The 19,701-nt window shown below is 37.1% G+C and overlaps 2 protein-coding genes across 3 annotated transcripts; both read right to left on the bottom strand.

Annotated features, from left to right (window-relative positions):
• Positions 1 to 79: 79 nt before the first annotated feature.
• Positions 80 to 4,097, bottom strand: LOC145959745 (uncharacterized). Its single transcript, XM_083078885.1, has one exon. It carries the CDS (start codon positions 3,829 to 3,831, stop codon positions 1,177 to 1,179), a length of 2,655 nt encoding a protein of 884 aa, XP_082935011.1. The 5' UTR covers positions 3,832 to 4,097; the 3' UTR covers positions 80 to 1,176.
• A 911-nt stretch (positions 4,098 to 5,008) lies between these two features.
• Positions 5,009 to 11,217, bottom strand: Pgm2a (phosphoglucomutase 2). 2 transcript variants are annotated; one of them, XM_083078887.1, is made up of 10 exons: positions 11,009 to 11,217; positions 10,344 to 10,581; positions 9,970 to 10,226; positions 9,431 to 9,893; positions 9,162 to 9,349; positions 8,911 to 9,088; positions 8,597 to 8,820; positions 8,412 to 8,517; positions 6,136 to 6,359; positions 5,009 to 5,581 (listed from the first exon to the last, which is right to left on the bottom strand). In XM_083078887.1, the coding sequence occupies exons 2-10, from the start codon at positions 10,419 to 10,421 to the stop codon at positions 5,479 to 5,481; spliced, it is 1,821 nt and encodes a 606-aa protein (XP_082935013.1). In that variant the 5' UTR covers positions 10,422 to 10,581; positions 11,009 to 11,217; the 3' UTR covers positions 5,009 to 5,478. The 2 variants fall into 2 exon arrangements, with proteins under 2 accessions (XP_082935013.1, XP_082935014.1); XM_083078888.1 differs by lacking the exons at positions 5,009 to 5,581; positions 11,009 to 11,217 and adding an exon at positions 6,618 to 6,775 and having other exon boundaries at positions 6,182 to 6,359; positions 10,344 to 10,755.
• Between the last annotated feature and the right edge of the window lie 8,484 nt (positions 11,218 to 19,701).

The raw sequence follows: 19,701 nt of genomic DNA, 5'->3' as shown, positions 1-19,701 counted from the left end.
TTATGTTTTAAAATTGATATATTAATGATAAAAGTAGAAAAAATACATGAACACAATTTGACCAATTTTTTTTCAACAATTTTAACAATAATATTATTTATTTATTATTGTTCTTAATCCATGCCTTACGGCTTTGGATGGACTTCCAGTCTTACAGAGCTTTACAAGTTTTGTATTCATTAACGTATAAAATATAAAATATAAAATGTGATATAATATATAAAATTAAAATAGAATAGAAATAGAAATAGAATAAAGTATAATATATAAAGTGTATAGAGTGTAAGGTGTAAGTTACAGTACTTGAATGGAATAAAATAAAATAAAATCTAAATCTAAAATCTAAAATTTAAAATCTAAAATCTAAAATCTAAAATCTAAACTTTAGCGTAACAGGCGGGGAAAGTAATATGAGATATTATAAAATAAAATAAAATAAAATAAGATAAGATAAAATTAAATTAAATTAAATTGTAACTGCTGATAAGAGTAAAATAAAAGTAAAATCAGAATAAAATCAAAATCAAAATCAAAAATAAAATAAAAATATAATGAAAATAACGTTGCGAATAAGAAAACATTATCTGTCTTAGCTCCTATCTAATCTAATCTAGTCTAAATGAGTAAAATGTTAAATGTTATGTATTATATGTTATATGGAGTGTGTAAAAAACTCTTAGATCTCCCTTTGTAGTTTAGTAATTCTTTGTGTTCTATCTTTATTATCTTTGGTATCTTTGGTATCTTTGGTTTCTTTGGCTTCTTTGGCTTCCTATTTTGTTGTTGTTCTTAGTCATTATTACTTCTTGTCTCTATCTTTCGTTGCACCTCGGGTTTCCTTGACTTGCGATGGTTTTATCCGCCTTCTCCGTCCTCTTCTCTTCTCGTATCTTGTCTATTTTTCTCATTATATTCAATCCGTTTCCCTCTTCGCTCAAGAATTCTTCCATTGATATTTCGTCTTTTGTTGCTTCGCATTCCTTTAGTACATGCTTTAGGCTTTCTTCTCCTTTTCCACATATCCTGCATTCTCTTTCTGTCTCCTCCTTCCAGTAGTATCCTCCTCTCACTTCGCTACCACATCTATATCTTGCAATTCTGCTCCTATCTTTCTTACTCTTTTTTCCTTTCAGATAATTCGGTACTCCTTCTGTCTTTATCTTTTTATATATATCGTTATATCTTGAATCCTCTGTTTTCCTCTTCCTCTCCTTTTTGTCGTTCTTCAATTCTTTCCATTATCTTTTCGGATATCTCTGTCTCCCCTTCTTCTCTCTTCTTTTTCAGTTCTTCTTTACCCATGTCTGCCTCCTCTAGTATCCTTCTCCTTTTCTTTTCCCATTTACTTTCTTCTCCACTTTCTCTCCTTTTCTCTATTTCTTTCATACATTCTATTATTATCTTCTTCTCCGATTGCCTTGCCTTTTCTTCATATTTTATTGCTCTTTTTATGGCCTCCGTTCTCAGTTCCTTCATTTTTGTTTCTTCTTCCAGTATGTAGTTTGGTGTCCTCCTGTCTAGTTTCAGTATCCATTTTATATATTTCCTCTTTATTTTCTCCATCCTTTCTTCGTTTCCCCATCCCCATATCTCTGCCCCGTATAGAGCCACGCTTCCTACTAACGCATTAAACATCTTTATTCTTCTTTCGTAGTCGTCCGCGAATATCCTTTCTCCTATGCTCCAGGTCTGCTTCATCGCCACCATCGCTCTTCTCATTCTTTCTACTATATGTTTCTCCGCTCCGCCGTTCTTTTGCATAATGTAACCTAGGTAGTTCATTTCTTTTACCTCTTCTATTTCTTCTTCTCCCCATTTCCATTCTCTTCTCTTTGTGCGTCCTCTTCCTTTCTCGAATACCATTACCTTTGATTTCCCTGCGCTTAAGGTTAATCCTTTCTTGTCAATGTATCTTTTAAATCTTTTCATCATCCCTTTAAGTTCTACTTCGCTTCTCGCCATCAACACAATATCGTCTGCATATGTTATCGACCATAGTTTCTCTTTTCCTATCACTACGCCTCCCGTTTGCTCCTTTTTCATTTCTCTTTCCAGATCCATTATGTATATATTGAATAATGTTGGACTCATGGGGCATCCTTGTCTGACTCCGCATTTCGTCCAGAATTCTTTGGACTTTCTATTTCCAACCTTTACTATATTCTTTGTCTCTTTGTATGTTTCCATAATTCTCCTTCTCAGTCTCTCTCCGATCCTTGCCACCCTCAGCATCTCTCCTAGTTTTGCTCTGTCCACTCTGTCGAATGCCGCTTTGAGGTCTGCAAAGAAGGCAAAGATCTTACCTTTACTCTTTGATAATTCCCTGTTGACTATGTAGTTCAGTGTGAAGATTGCATCTGTTGTCCCTCTTCCTGTCCTGAAACCGAATTGTCCCTCCTCCATCCTTTCCTCCGCCACCTTCTTCATCTTTCCGTTCAGTATGCTAGCATATATTTTATATGCCGTATCCATTAGTGTTATTCCCCTATAGTTCTTCGCCTCCTTCCTATCTCCTTTCTTGTATATTGGGCTTATTATCCCTTTGGTCCACTCCTCCGGTATTCCTCCTTCCTTCCAGATTTTGTTCAACAATTTAAACAATACTTCCCCTACTTCTTTCGGCATTAACCTCCATGCTTCGTTCTCTATTCCATTTTCTCCCGGTGCTTTCCCTTTTTTCAGCTTCTTTAATTGTTCTATCATCTCTTCTCTAGTTATTTCTTCTTCTTCTTCTTCCTTGTAACATTCCTCCCTTTCTTCTTGTACTTTTTCTTCTTCTTTCTCTTCTATTGTCCACCTCTCCTCCGTTCCTCCTAGTAATTCCATGAAATGTAGTCTCCAATCCTCCGTACTTATTTCTTCATCTACTTCTTCTCTCTTCTTTCTGTATCTGTTTATATATCTCCATGCTTCTGCCTCTGTTTTGATTAATCTTATTCTTTCTTCTTCCTCTTTCTCATGTTTCTTCTTTTCTTCCTTACACCCCATTTTATATTCCTTTCTTCTTTTAATATACTCTTCTCTGTCTATCTTGTCTCTTTTCACTTTCCTAAGTGTCTTTCTTAGCTCCCTTTTCTTCATCTTCCATTCCTTGCTGTGCCATTCTCTTTTTCCGAACTTCCATGGTATTATCTTCTTCTTGATTTTCATAATCGAGTTATTTACTTTCCCTTCTAATTCTTTCCATATCCGCCCATTCTCTTCTTGTGTGCATTGCCATCCTTCGCATTTTTCGTGATATTGCATCACTCCTTCTTCCGTCCAAACGCTTTTCTCTTTTATTATCATGTCACTTTTCTTTCCTCTTTTCCTTTCCATCCCCGTCAATTCTACCTCTATTGGCATGTGGTCCGATTCAGTCCTGTTTCCTTCTCCTACCATTTTAACCTCTTCTATAGCTTTGTCATTTGTTATTACGTAGTCTATGATTGACGCTCCTTGTTCCCCGATATACGTCCATTCTCCCTCTTTTCCATAACTGCCATTAAGAATCATCCAACCTCTTTTCCTGCATTTGTTTATCAATATTCTTCCTTCTTTATTTATCTCCTTGTCCTTTGATCTTCTTCTCTCTTCTTCTTCCTCCTCTCCTGATCCTACCGGTCCTCCTTCTTCTCCCGTTCTCGCGTTGAAATCTCCTCCCAGCATGAGATGGCTCTCCTCTTCCTCCTGTATTTCCTCCATTATTGCTTCTAGAATTTCTTCGATATTTCTGCTATAAAGTGTTACAATTCTCCATTTGTTTCTATTATGCGTTAGACTTATCTCCATTGCCTCCTTATTAATTTCTTTAACCTTTACTCCTTTCAGTTCCTTGCATATTGCCGTCATTATCCCTCCTTTGGCTCTGCCTCTCTTATTTTCTTTGGTTGCTGGAATACAGAACCATTCGAATTTGTTTGGCAATCTGTTCCTGATTTTGTTCCATGTGTATTCTTCCAGCCATGTTTCAGTTAAGCCTATTATATCAAATTCTTCTAAGTATTTCCATGTCTCTTCGCATTTGTTTATTACTCCAGCTGTGTTCCAGAAGCAGATTTTTAGGCCTCTTTCCTCTTCTTCTCCTCTCTCTTTTCCTTGTCCATCGCGCCTTCACTCTTTGCCTCCTCCTCTTTCTTCCAATTGTTCTTTTTTTCCATTCCAGCTGTACCATTTTCCTCTCATATATATTTTCTTGTATCCTACTTTTACTCTTCCGTCGCCTTTTTCTCTTTCTTCTCTTGCTAATTCTCTCAGTCTTCGCTGTATCTCTCTTTCTTTCCTAGTTAGGTCGTTATCTATTATTATTCCTTTTTTCAATTTATTCTTTTTCTTCATCACGTTGTTCTTTTGTTCCCATTTGTTTATTTCAGCAATTATTATCTCCTTGCTCCCTCTCACTTCAATTTTGTTCGCTCTTTTTATCTCTACGTTTACTTCTATGTTTTCTTTGATGTATTCCGTTATCTCTTGTTCCAGATTTTCTGTCTTCCAACTTACTCCTCTGATCACTATATTATTTTTCCTCTCGTTCCTTTCCTTTCTCTCATTAATCCATTCTAGTTCTGCTATTCTTCTCTCCAGCATTCCTTTTTCTTTCGACCATTCTTCTCTCTCTCTTTTTCTTTCTTCTGCTCTCTCTTTCCTTTCTTCCGTCATTTGTTTTTTTATCTCTTCCATCATTTCTTTCCTTATCTCCTCCATCACCATCGTTAAATGTTCTTTCATTTCTGTTACCGTTTCGTCTTTGCAAGCTCTCATTATTCCTTCTATCTTCCTTTCTGTATCCGCCTCTGAGTCCCTGCTCATCCCGAAATTTTCCAACGTTTTTTCTTTCGGTTTGTTTTTGCTTCCCGTCGGTCTGCCCACCTTCGCCATCTGTTGCATTCCTTTCGAACTTTCTGACCTTTCTTCCTGATCTCTTTTGTTACCTACCGACTATCCTCGCCGGCTTCTCTTCCCTACTTTCTCTGCTTTTCCTTTGAGGTTATTTCTAACCTCTACAGCCGCCTTCTGACTTTTTCCTTGATTTTTCTGTTTTCCCGTCACCTCCTCTTTCTTCTTCACTTCCTCGTTTTCCTTTTATCTTCTGCTCACTCACTTCACTCTCCTTTCGGCTCAGCTCCTCTTTTTACACAATTTTCACTCTCTTTTACTTTCCTTCTAAACTACTAGTACTTTCCTCTATCGCCTGTCAACCGGAAGTCTCAATTTTAACAATAATATAAAATAGTACACAGCCATTTTGAAAATTATGACAAAACCTTTATTTCTTAGTGGAATTAAATTATTGCATCGCAAATATGTTATAAACTCATAATGCAATAATAACATACAAGATTTCAATAAAATTATGTGTTGAACATATTTGAAGCAATTTTACAGCAGAATATTCATAGAATAGCTTATATGACCTACTGATATGACATTGCATTTTAAGCATTCGAATTAAAATCCTTATATATAACACACACATAATATGATAGTTCTTATCATAATTTATTCTTCACGTGCAATAAGTCCATTAATTTCAGGTTGAAGGAATTCTATTACAATAGCTGATACCATTTCCTTGAGAGTGCTCTTCAATTTAGTTAAGTCTCTAAAATAAATTTATGTTATATTAAATATGACGCGATAGTACATTTTTAGATATAAATCACACAATTTTTAATATACAAGTTATAAAGCTATTAGATATTATTATAATAGCAGATTCTTTAGATACTTTAAAGATAATCTTTCTTAACCAAAACTGTTAAAATTTATTTTTGAATTGTGAATAAGTGATTAAAAAAGATTTTTGTAAATTAATTTTTGTGAAATTAGAACATTTAACAAATTATATTTTTCACTTAATTTTAGATGGAATTTAATTTAATAGAATTTTAATTTAAAGCTTACACAAATATTTGACTAAAAAGAAATTGGAAATTTGCAAAGAATATTTTTTGAAAACTTTTTGCTTAGGAAAAATCTAAAATAATCACATCCAAAATAAAGGATCTGCTATTTAAAAAATATTCAATGGTTTTCGAATACTTCACATATCTATGTTAAAATAGATCTATGTTAAGATATATTAAAGTATTATTAGCATTAAATAAAAGATAGTGATAAAGATAAATTATCTTAAAATATTTGCAAAGAACTTACTCTCCAGGTGCTCCGCATAATTCATTATAGTATTTTATTTTAGGCTCTGTACCGCTAGTTCTTAAAGTAGTGACTAATCCATTTTTAAATGTAAATGTAATCATTTGGCTAAATTTTGATATAGGAAGAGTTGCTTTATTGTCAGGTTTTGTATTGTCATATCCTGTTGTCAAATCCCGAACACCAGTTATTATATATTTTCCTTCCAGAATTCCGGTTGGATACTATAATTTAAAAAATTATATTAAGATTTTTATAAGAAACAGTAAAAAAGTGAAGAACTTAATCATGTAATATAATTTTAATCGAGATGTAAACATCTATGTAAAAAGAAGTCTTCTCATTTGCATTAATAACTTTTTTGTTTATCATTTTTGACCTTTAAAATGCATATAATACAATAATCACTCATACAAAAAATTAATTGGTATAATAGTCCAAAGTAACTTATATAAACAAGTATAATTATGAAATATACTTACACTTCATTTATTTTGGTTTCTTCCATAAAAAATGGTGTTAGATGATATAATGATTGTACTAACGGAATAAACAAAATGGCAAGAAGCACAGAAGGCAAAAGTGTCATTGTTACAGCAGCCATATTTACATACTTATTGTGGACATTATTTTGTGTCATCTTAGCAAACATTATAGAAAAGACAAAGAAAAAAAGAGAACAATTTTTACTAAATTTTGTTAAAAACACTTTTGTTTGATATTGTTATTAAATATTACATATCATTGCAGCACAAATCCATTAATAATTATATGTGCAAAAGATAAAAATGTATACATTTCAACAAAAGATGTTTTCTACTAACAATAAGTATCACTACTAATTCTACATATATATCACATACACATCACATGTCTATGTTTACATTTTATGTTTGTTGATATTTTACCATGAAAATTACAAACTACACATCAGTCACCTAGACTGATACATGCACTAATACCTCGATCGGCGCTTGGACTTTATCATACTTTTAAAATGGTTAGTCAGTTTATAATGCTATCTCATGCATCACATATACTTGTCGACCTTGTAAGCATATACCATTAGATGCAAATTAGAATACATTAACTGCGTATTAAACAGTGCTTACTACATCATAGTGATAAAAATATTATAAAATATAGAAAACTGATATAGAAAACTTTCACTTTATATAATTTTTCATATATGTATATGTGATATTTTATATATGTATATCAAGAAAAAAAAATACTTTTTCTTTTTAATAAAAATATTTTTCAATTAAATGTAATTATGAACATGATTTTTGTAAATGTAAAACAAGTTAGAAATGATATATATATATATATATATATATATATATATATATATATATACAGGGTGACCCATTTTAACTTAGGCAGCCAAATAACTCGAAAAATAAGCAAGATAGAGAAAAATGTTTTAGACAAAAGTTGTATGGTTTCGAGGGGGCCATAAGATGGTATCATTGGTTTGACCTTGAAGAGTCATTTGAAGGTCACGTGAAGGTCACTTCAATTTTTTTAAATGGAACATCCTATATATTTTTGTACATTCTTGTAGCTCATCTCGAGAGCTTTCCAAAACACTATAATTAAGTACATTTTCGTTAAGTACTTTTTGAGTTATGAGGCTTGAAATAATTTCTTAATTTTACATAAACCGTAAAATATCTTGTAAAATATTCATTTTTCGATTACCTTACCTTAATAGTTTTATGTACAAAATAATGAGAGGAATCAATTGGTGTAAAGAAAACACATAGTTGTTTCGAAGAAAAAATATGTAATTTGCAATTAACAATTCCATCTATCTTGCTTATTTTTCGAGTTATTTGGCTGCCTAAGTTAAAATGGGTCACCCTGTATATATATATATATATGTACACACACACGCGCGCGCGCGCGCACACACACACACACACCATTTCCAACTTGTTTTACATTTACATTACAAGATTTAATGAATAATTTTATATTGTATGTACATATATATACACAATATAAAATTATTTAAATTATTTATTAAATCTTGTAATTGTAGCAAAAGCTTATTCCTACAGATATATAATATTATTCTATTTCCATATAAATTTGGTTAAGGCAAAAGTGATGTAGATAAATTAGTATAATTTAGAATAATGTGAATAAATTAGCATAAATTAGAGTGATGTAGATAAATTAGTATAAATTAGAGAATGTATTCTGTTTGTTTTTTTTCTAAATATTTATAAAAAAAACCTTTAAAATATAAACGTTAAAATGATACTTACTGTATCCGGTTTGCTAGAATAATTCCTCAGTCGTTCAAATATCGCCTTAATAACGTCTGAGTCATGACATATCCAATAAGAATTGTCACTGACATGATGACCATATCTATATAATATCAAAATTATAAATTTATTATAGTATATTAAAATATTTTAGATTTTGATAAACGCAAAATCTAACATACTCTTGATATATTTCCTGTAATTTGTCTAATAAGGTCAAGTTTATTGTTTCAAGATAAGCTGCTAATTCAGCCACACGTACACCAGCACTAATACCATCTTTATCTAAGACTTTGGAGCCACACATAAAACCTATAGCTTCTTCATATGCAAATAAGATATCCTTATCTTCCTCCATCAATTCAATAGCTTTGTTTCCCATCCATTTAAAGCCTGTTAAAGTTTCCTGTCCAAGAAAATGAAATATTTTTCACTACATTTAAGACAAACCAATATTTTCTCTTTTACTTTTATTATATACATCAAATGCACAAACCTCAAAATTAAAACCTTTTTTCTTGGCCATTGAAGCTAGGATTTTGCTGGAAACGGTCGATGCTAACATATATGCATCACTCATATCAACATCAGGATGCAAAACTTGATAAGTGTGGATCATCCACCAACCTAATAATGCACCGAGTTCATTTCCAGAAAAGACATGCCAGTCTCCACTATAAAGATCGTCAAATGTATATTTTGCTGTTTAACATATAAATTTAGATTATGAATTATATATTTGCAAACCTTTTTGTTTTCATTGCGCATGCAAGTCTGTCAGCATCTGGATCATTAGCAAGTATTATAGACGAATTGCTTTTATTTGCTAATTTTATACTAAGATTGAGAGCGCTTTTCCCTTCTTCCGGATTTGGGAACTTCACTGTTGGAAATTCTGGATCTGGCTCTTTCTGTTCCTCTACTGTTATAAATGGCTGAAATAAATAAAACAGAATTATTAAATTAGGAGAATAGACTAAATAAATATCTTGAGAATTAGGATATGAGAATATTACCTTCAAATTTGCTGCCTCAAATGCGGCACTCATATACTCATATCCAACACCGTGCATGGCAGTGTATGTAAATTTCAACGTGGTGTCCCTGTTAACTTCAGGATATAGAACCGTTTCCTTTAGATCTTGGTAATAAAGTTGCATAATATCCTCTCTTGGATCTTCATAATAAGAGCTACTATAGATTTCATCCACATTCCATAAGGATTCAAATGGTTCAAGATTATTAAGAATATAACTTTGAATCTTTTTATCATGAGGTGAAATAATCTGCGCTCCATTTTGCCAATAGACTTTATATCCATTGTCATCTTTTGGATTATGAGACGCAGTCACCATAATTCCAGCTGCACACTTGTACTTCAATATGGTATAAGGTATAAATGATGTAGGGCTGATTTTGGAAAACAAATAAACTTTAATACCATTGGCTATGAAAATTGCAGCAGTTAATTCAGCAAACCTGAAAATTAAATTAATTCTCAATATCATACATATAAGTTGAATTTTAATGCAAATATTTTATATGAATAGTTTACCTTTTACTATTATAACGTCCATCATATCCTATAACGATGCCTTTTTGCGATACATCAAATATGGTATCAATTAAATATTTTATTAATCCTTGACCAGTCTGCACAATGACTAAGTCATTCATTTGGCTATAACCAGGTCCCATTCGACCTCTAAGACCTGCAGTCCCAAATTCAAGTCTTTTGAGAAACAATTTTGATAACATTTTAATATGTCCATTATTCAAGTATTCAATTATCTGTTCTTTTGCTTTTGGATCCTATAACATCAAGTACAAAAATTTGTATAATTCAAACATAATCATTAGTGTGTAACAAATGTGATTATATTTTTAAATCAAATATATCTATCAAGTTTATTAGTATAAATATCATACCTTATTCCATTGCAGCCATTCAATAATCTTAGTATCTAAATTGCTATCGCCTGTATTTACTGAATATTGGAGAGCCATAATATTGAATATATCAAACACAATTTAATTAACAATTAGATTTTTCTTGATGTAATAAATTAAATTTATTCAGTCAATGTACTAACATAACTTTTCTTTGATAAATAGATAATATCTCAATCACTTTTCAATGGAGGCCTCTCTGTTTCTCTCAAATATTCTGTAATAGAATACGTAGAGAGTACGTATATTACGTATATACGTAGATTGTAATAGAATACGTAATAGAGAATGTCATTTAAGATTAAAACAATTGTGTAATCACTGATAATTATTCTCGTATGTGCGATACAATAGAAGTATATGTGAAAAAACGACTTTCACCAGCGAACATTTTCAATAATCCCTGGGGCCTATTACGGTTTTTGAAACGAAGTGAAAATAACAAGAGTGAGGAAATTTACTAGAGTATCTACAATTTCATTTGTCGAAATCTAGTAAATTTGTTCACTTTTGTAATTTTCACCTCGCTTCAAGAACCGTAATAGGCACCCCTATCTCCCCATTTCTCGTTATCTATCACTAATCATTATAAAATTGATATAAAACCTTATATCAATAAAAATGACGTAAAAGATATATAGTACACTTATAAATTGCGATTATACGATGCAGGTCACGATAACAGTATCATCCACAACTTTTCACGATATCAATAACTAACAGAGAGAAGAATGAGAGGTGTCATGGCCCGCTTTTATTATTATTATTTATTGGCAAAAAAACGAAGTTTAGCCATCAGGGGGCCTATTACGGTTTTTGAAACGAAAGCCTACGGCACACGGTACAATTTTTCGTACTGGATTTGATAAGATTTAGTAAAATATTAGAAATGCTGCATTCCGATTGGTGCATTCTTAGTATTTTACTAAATCTTATCAAATCCAGTACGAAAAATCGTACCGTGTGCCGTCGGCTGAAGTGAAAATAACAAAAGTGAGGAAATTTACTAGAGTATCTACAATTTCATTTGTCGAAATCTAGTAAATCTGTTCACTTTTGTAATTTTCACCTCGCTTCAAGAACCGTAATAAGCACCCAGGTACATGCCTAGATCTGTTCTTTATAGCTGAACTGGCTGCACTTGGCTGCACTAGTTCAGAGGTTATCTCTTTCCTCCCAATGTAGAGTAAAAAGGATAACCTCTGAACTAGTGCAGCCCAGTGTAGCCAGTTCAGCTATAAAGAACAGACCTCCTATTAGGCTAATATGTTCACAAAACAAGTAATACACTTTTCTCTTAAGTTTACAACGCAGGAGTATGTGTGGCGTCCCTCCATCTGGACAAAATACTTCTTCTTCTTCTTTTTCTGTTTTGGCACTGGGCAATATTATTTTTCGCCCATGCTGCCAAATATCTTCCAATAATTTCACTTTTCCAAATCAAGTTGATTCAGCCAGTGCTTGAGTGGCCTGTTTATATCTGCACTTCAGTCTTACGAAGGAAGGATAACAGAGGATTTATGACCTTGACAGTAGGATATTTTAGGATCTGAAAAATGTCATAAGGAGGAGGCGCACCCAGGGCCCTCTCGAGCGAGCTCGTCAGTTGCGTCCGGTGATTCCTTAACAGTGGACAGGACCACAATATGTGCTGAATATCTTGTCTGGGACAACCACAAGGACAGTCCGGTCGTCTGATAATGCCACATCTATAAAGGCTGTAATTCAAATTATAATGGTTAGCTCGGATTCTACAAACAGTTACTATTTCAATGCGAGTAAGATTAAATCTATCGAACCAAGGACGCTTCGCGAAGGTCGGGTAAAGGCCAAAATACTGCGCGCCGCGAAGTTCTGCTTGCGCACGCAAGTATCTCTCAACCGTTGTGTGATACTTCTCCCGGGCAACAGAGTAAAAGTCAGTGTGGGGAGGGAGATAGTCGATCGCTTCACCATTCCGGGCAGCTTCCCCCGCCAGGAAGTCCGCCGTTTCATTATCAAGAATCCCCACATGGGAAGGAATCCATACTAGGGTGATATCAAGACTCTGTAAAAAGGCTGACCTCAGCTTGTTCTTCAATACAAATATCAAGTAAGGGAGATCTCTGTTCAACGATTCGTTGGACACAGTCTCCACCACGCTGCGGGAATCAGTAAATATCGAGGACCTTTTGATACCTCTTTCCAAGATGCAATCGATGGCACAAATAATGGCGATGCATTCGGCCGAGTAAACGGAGAAGCCGCCATCCAACCTATACTTCCTCTGAATTGGAATGTCGGGGGAAAAATAAGCAGCGCCTAAATGCGGGAGTGAATCAGTCTTAGATGCATCTGTGAAAAAGGCACTTCCGTCCCCGATGAGATACGAAAAATAAGAGAGAAAAACAAGCTGAGGAAAAGCTGCCAGAGAGATTTGCTCGACTACATGTGGGGGGGTGTATTCAACTTTCGGTACGAAGGTGGAAGTTTCGTAAGAAAACAGGAACAACGGAATCCTGGGTGCCTATTACGGTTCTTGAAGCGAGGTGAAAATTACAAAAGTGAACAGATTTACTAGATTTCGACAAATGAAATTGTAGATACTCTAGTAAATTTCCTCACTTTTGTTATTTTCACTTCGTTTCAAAAACCGTAATAGGCCCCCTGGTGAATGCTGCGACCCTAGCTTTGTAATCCTTCACGAAGCGGAAGGCCCGATAGAGAGGAAATTTACTAACTAAATCAGAGGAGAAGCCAGATTCAAAAAAGGAGAAATGAAGGTTCTGAAGTTTGTCTATTAAAATATTAGGTCTAGTAGCTAAAGATTTAAATAAGAAGTTTTGAGTTAAGAAATCCGATCTAAAACGAGCCGGGCTAATACAGGTTTCTGCATATACTATATTGCATGGTGTGGAACACCTCAGACCGGCGCAGTATCTCAGGGCTCTACGTGATACCCTCTCAAAACGTTCCGTGAAGCTTTTGTTATGGAACGGAAAAAGGAAAGAAGCATAGTCCGAGGTGCCCCTAATCATAGCCTTGTAAATATTCAGCAGAGTCTTGGGATGAGAACCCCACCAGACTCCTCTCAAGAATTTAATTATGTTAGCAAGTTTGCCACATTTGTTAATAACGTAGTTAGCATGGAGATGGCCGGTGAGCCGGGGGTCAAGAAGAACTCCCAGAAACCTGGTAGAAGACACAGGATAAATACTAATATTTTCTAAAAGAATGGAATAATTTCCAGGATTAATTCTTTTTTTCGTGAAAATCATGAGGGCCGATTTAGAGGGGGAGATCGTCAAGCCCCGCTCAAACAAAAAGGCAGATAGAGCCCCCGCCGACCTCTCAAGCGATACCAGAGAGGAGTCTATATCAGAGAAACGTCTATACATAGCGATGTCATCCGCAAACTGAATCATCCGGCAGCCACCAAACAAGGAGGACTCGCATTTTGACATGTAAAGGTTGAAGAGAAGGGGACTCAGAATCGAGCCCTGAGGCACACCCTTATGAGAGAAAAAGCTCTCCGTCAATCCTCCATTCACGACAAATTGCAACTCTCTGAAACACGTTAACTGATATACAAACCAACAAAGTTTAGGCGGAAGGCCCAAGTCAATAGGTGAGAAGTTAAAATGGAGGGGATAACATTATCAAATGCACCCTGTATGTCGAGGAATAGACAGCTAGTTGATTGCTTTGAAATAAATCCGTGATGGATTTCAGTGGTTAATATGCCCAGGTTATCAAGGCATGAGGTTCTTTTGCGAAATCCGAATTGAAAAGGAGGAAGGATGAGGGAGGATTCGACCCACCAACCAAGACGATACAAAATAAGTCTTTCAAGGACTTTAAGAAGACAAGAGGTAAGGGAGATTGGACGGAGTTTACCAGGAGAAGATTTAGGAGAAGATTTAGGAGAAGATTTAGGGATGAGAAATACCAAAGAGTGATGCCAAGAGTTTGGAAAAGAACCGGAGTCAAAAATGGAATTAAGAACATCAAGCAAGATTGTTAAATACTCTTCCGGTAAGAGAGAGAGCATTTTATTATCGATTCCGTCAAATCCAGGAGAGGAGCGGGTTTTTAAATTGCGGGTGACCGACATCAATTCCTGGAGAGAGAAAGGATAATCAAACATCTTACATGAATAGTTCGTTGGAAAATCATTGATCGATGAGAATGAACGATGGAAAACAGAGGGAGGACAAAGGGAATTAATAGATTCTTGGACGGAGTGCAAAGGATGGAGATTAGAGGAAGGGGGAATAGTAGGATCTTCAAATTGACGGGATCTAAAACGCTTGATGAATCGCCACAATTGAAAGATGGGGGTATTTGGATTAAGTGTAGAACAAAATTCCTTCCATCCCCTGGTCTTTTCGGATCTCAGAATTCTCCTAGTGACTGCTTCTTGTTTCTTAAAAGCAAGATAATTTGAAAATGTAGGCTGTCTTTTAAAAGTAGATAGAGAAGAGCGTCTGACATTGACCGCCTGTTGACAATTGTCATTCCACCAAGGAGCTGGTGGGGAGAATCTTTTTCCCCTTTGTGAAGAGTTTCGACCCACTGTGTGGGGCTTGTCAGGATCAGAATGCCATTGTCGGCGAAGGTGATCTGTAAAACAAGAATATTTCTGGACTGAGTTCAGCAAGGGATCACTCAAGGATTCCCTTAGTGAGTCCAGTGAGGAAAAAAGATTTTTAACAAAAATTTCATCTTGCGGTTTTGAATGCTTAATTTTATGGGAGAAAAAGTTACTCCTTTTTGGAGCACGATTAAAGAGAGTTGTGGTTGGATAATGATCACTAAGAAAAGTGTCGTCAAGGACCGCCCAATCACAGAGGCCTATAATAGAAGAGGAAATGAAAGTAAGATCAATAGCAGAGATCCTCTGTCCCGGGCGTGTCAAAAAAGTAGGAGAGCCATTATTAATGCAGGTGAAGGAGGCCTCGATGGCTGAAGAGAGCAATAGCTCACCTTCTTTGTCAGAATATTCACAGCCCCATTCGCCGTGGTGAGCGTTGAAGTCACCAAGTAAAATAACATTCGTGAATGAAAGACAAAAAGCAAACAGGGCTTCGTACTCCTCCGATGTGAGGGAGCCCCTAGGATATCTGTAGATAGAAATAATAGTTAAGTCAAAATTATCAAAATGAACCGTAATAGTCTGACTATGAAGTCTGCCCTCAAAAGAGATACTATTGTGAATATAAGAATAAGATAATGTGGGGCGGATCGCCAAGGCGAGACCTCCTCCGAATTGAGAGGTTGAGTCCTTTCGGAAAATAATGAAATTGCGGATGGCAAATCGAGAGTCAACAGTCAACCATGTCTCAGAGAGTGCCAAGATGTCATATTTATCAAAAAGAGCAAATGATACGTCAGACTTGCCCCGAACGGAACGACAGTTCCACTGCAAAATGGCCAAGGATGAAAGGGCCGAAGGGTTACCAAGAGTGGAGTCAGTCATCACGGGAATGGTCCCGGGCGGATAGCCCAATTAAAGGAGTCACAAGAAAATGTTCAATGAGGCCACTCACAACATCGCGGACGCCCAGCGCCGCCAACACAGGTTCAAGCTTCTCCATCAAGACACCAATAAGATGAAGGAGCACACTCATTTGTGACACTTCCAAACCCAGAAAACTCTGAATCAATGAAAGAAGCGGAGGAAGATCGGGCGCCGTATCCATGGCCACCCCGTTACCGGAAACCGAAGGGGTCCTGCCATTAGGATAGAACAAGGAGGAGAAGGAACCGGGAGAGGAGGCGTCCGCCCTCAGAGAGGACGACCGCACAAATGGACGGGGGGGAGGCTGCGAGGATTCACTATTATTATTATTGTTGTTGTTATGATCCTGGGTTTTGGTTCTTGGTTTAATAATTTTTTGCTTAAGTTCAGTGGAAACCTTAAAAAGAGAACCAAGGAAATCAGAAGAACACGAGGAGGGCGGAAGCAAAGACTCACCCGACGAACAATTTTCTTTCTCGGAGAGGGGATGCGCTAACACCCGTGAGTAGAGGCGAGAGGGCGGAGGGGGCGAGGGAGCAGGTCTCCCCCGAAAGGGGGGGGGTGGAGTTAGGGAGTCCCGGGTACTCCCGGTCCTGGAACAATGGACGATCTCTATCGGGGGCAGGCTCTCTACCTCGTATATAAGTTGCAGCCTCCGACAAAGGAACATTCTCTCTTGCAGAGAATTCTCTAATCCTCCTCTGTAGAATATATTCAGGACACGAGTAGTCAGAGGCCCTATGCGGCCCTTTGCAATTTATACAAACTGGGGCAAAGTCTTTCCTAGGGCAGGCCTCACCATCGCCATGTCTATCACCACCACAATCCATACAGCGAGCGCGGCTCTTACATTGTGCGCCTATATGCCCGAAACGAAGGCAAGAAAAACACAAAGAAGTCTTAGATACAAAAGGGAGGACGGAGTGTCTCAACATATATAAGTATATACAATCAGGTAGGGATTGACCTCTAAATGTAATCAATATAGTGCGATAGGGGATCAGAGTATTAGAATTATCTACATTAATATTTACATTATTATTTACACTAGGCTGTGTCGAAGAAGAGGAAGGGAGGGGACCTCCCCTTCGCCTATTCAATCTCTGCACCGAAAGTATCGCTATAGTGGATTCAAGCCCAGCCAGGATCTCCCCATCAGAAAGATCGAGTGGAACACCGCGTATGATACCCTTTCTAGTTGTGCGATAAAGTGGAATGTAAGCACAATAACCTTTTTCCTTTAAAATTTGACTCGAAGTTAGTTTATTGGCAGCTTCACGATTTTTGAAGCGAATATTGATTTTAGAATATCCAGTTTTCTTTAGTTCAAGGATTTCGTTTTTATTAGAAAAGAAAAGAAGGCGACCGACTGCCAGAGGATCAATGGGAGAGTTTGCAGAATTATTATTATCACTAATTCTTTGAACTATTACGTCAAAAGGTCCAGGAGAACCGAGACCATACATATTCGCATTAGGGAGGGGGAGATCCTGGAGATCCGCAGAAGCTGCAGCGCAGCTCGAAGAATTAGTGGCACAATTAGCCTTACCTTTGAACGAATGACTATCTCCCTCACCCAGGACTTGACGTTTACTCACGGAAGCGGTGCTCTGATCTTTCTTCCTTTTATTTTTGTTGATTTTCGCTTCCGCGTCCATGGGACGAATACTAGGATCAATGTCCATGTCGGACTCAGTCGCCGTGAGAGTAGAATCCGGCTGCCCATTGTTTGGCTGCGAAACAGGCAAAATTGTATTAGAATTTGAATTATTCTTCTTCTTCTCCGTCGCAGTTTCCAAAACGGAGTCAGTGGACGGAGAGAAAAAAGGGAGAGAGAGAGCTATAAAGTTAAGTTTGTCCTCGTCACTTATTTCAGTCGAGTCGGAAGCTGACCGTATAAAACTTCTGTCATTGTCACACAAAATTGTCGATGCTTTATTCGAAAAGGATTTCATAGGATCCTGAATGGACATAGCAAAGGAAATACAGACCGTGCCTACAAAGAATTTCCACGCGGTCAGCCGGCCAAGATGGCCGAAGATGACGTGGCGCTATAATGCTCCCAATATCTATACGGCGTACGTGTGATAGCCGAGACGTTCAGATTCTCGAATATGCCGAGAATATGTCAAGGCAGAATTGCCAAAATTAATAGCACTCCTCTGGTGCAGAGGAGGTTGTTACAATACACTCAAAGAACCACGTGACAAATCAAAATTTCGCTACATAGTACTCAATGCTGATCAACCCGTTCTTCCCTTCGTGGCGGATTTGATAACTAACCCACCTGAGCAAGACAAATATCAAACCTTGAAAGATCGCATATGCTCGATTCTGGGAGAGACAAGTGCAACGAAGATCAGAAGACTTTTAGGCTCACATGAACTAGGAGACGAGAAATCCTCCATCTTCCTACAACGTCTACGGAATTTGGCAGCAGGTCAGGTAACGGATGAAATTCTAAAATCTATATTTATGGAACAACTCCCAGAAAGTGTGCGTACCATCCTGGCAATTAGCGAAGTTCAAGATTTAGCAAAGCTAGCGGCCCAGGCAGATAAGGTGGTAGAAATGGCCAGACCAGCAGCGACAGCAATCCAGACTATCACCGAAAAACAGACAGACGCAGACAACCAGATCCTGCAGGAGATTGCGGAACTGAGGAAACAAGTCAAGAAACTCTCCGTAAGAGATAAATATAGGCGACGCAGTAAATCGCGAGGACATTCCAGCGGCCGAGAACGAGCAGACAACCGCGAACGTTCACATCACCGTCAAGACCGCGAAGGTAACGCCGAGTACTGCTATTATCACAACAGATTCGGCGACAAAGCGTTTAGATGCGCACAACCTTGCACATTTAATAAGCCGAAGGCGGTGGAAAACTAAACCCGCCGTGGCGAGTACAGGCGGTCGTCGACGGAGTGGTTAGAAATAATAAACGCCTGGCAATAACCGACAAGAAGAATGGCATTACGTACCTTATAGATACGGGAGCAAACATCTCAGTAATCCCGAAGAGGATGATGAGAGGAAAGCTCACACCCGTAGATTTTCAACTGTTCGCAGCAAACAACACAATCATAAATACTTACGGCACCAGCTCACGAGTAGTGGATTTAGGACTACGATGCTCATTTAGATGACAGTTCATCATAGCTGATGTCCGACAGCCGATCATAGGCGCAGACTTCCTGGCGCACCACGGGATTCTACCGGATCTAAAGAACAGAAGACTGGTCGACGAACAGACTCTACTGAGTACCAAGGCAAGGATAACCACAGGGAAACAGCCCACCGTTGCCACAATAGACAAAGGATGCAAAGTCAAGGAACTCTTACGCAGGTACATCGAAATCACACGTCCTACAGCGCTCAAGAAGACCGTACACGATGTGAGACATTACATTGTGACCAAGGGACCACCATTGGCAGAAAGACCACGCAGACTGCCCCCAGAAAAGTACGCAGCCGCGAAACGAGAGTTCGAGACGATGTTGGCACAAGGAATATGTCGTCCCTCTTCATCACAATGGGCAAGTCCGTTACACCTAGTACGTAAAAGCAACGGAGAATGGAGACCGTGCGGAGATTTTCGTAAATTGAACAGTGTAACGATCATGGATAAGTATCCTCTACCTCACATACAGGACTTTACATACCACTTAGCTGGATGCACCGTTTTCTCCAAAATAGATCTTGTGAAAGCATACTTTCAGATTCCAGTAGCGGAAGAAGATTGCCATAAAACTGCAATAACTACACCATTCGGATTGTATGAATTTTACAGAATGCTATTTGGTTTGCGAAACGCAATGCAAACTTTCCAAAGATTTA

The sequence above is a fragment of the Camponotus vicinus genome, unplaced genomic scaffold (assembly GCF_025532165.1).
Source record: "Camponotus vicinus isolate PSW18456_S1 unplaced genomic scaffold, iyCamVici1.0 SCAF_1, whole genome shotgun sequence".
Taxonomy (NCBI): Eukaryota; Metazoa; Arthropoda; class Insecta; order Hymenoptera; family Formicidae; genus Camponotus; species Camponotus vicinus.
The sequence above is the reverse complement of the archived record's forward strand: the minus strand, read 5'-3'. Positions and strand labels throughout refer to the sequence as shown.

Bases quoted from the DNA above. Each gene is read 5' to 3' on its own strand.
- LOC145959745 (XM_083078885.1), bottom strand. From the start codon at position 3,831: ATGACGGCAATATGCAAGGAACTGAAAGGAGTAAAGGTTAAAGAAATT.
- Pgm2a (XM_083078887.1), bottom strand. From the start codon at position 10,421: ATGGCTCTCCAATATTCAGTAAATACAGGCGATAGCAATTTAGATACT. The intron at 9,350-9,430 runs GTAATATTCTCA...TATTTATTTCAG, and splicing joins TTGAGGCAGCAAATTTGAAG to CCATTTATAACAGTAGAGGA. The intron at 8,821-8,910 runs GTTTGTGCATTT...TTTCTTGGACAG, and splicing joins AAAAAGGTTTTAATTTTGAG to GAAACTTTAACAGGCTTTAA.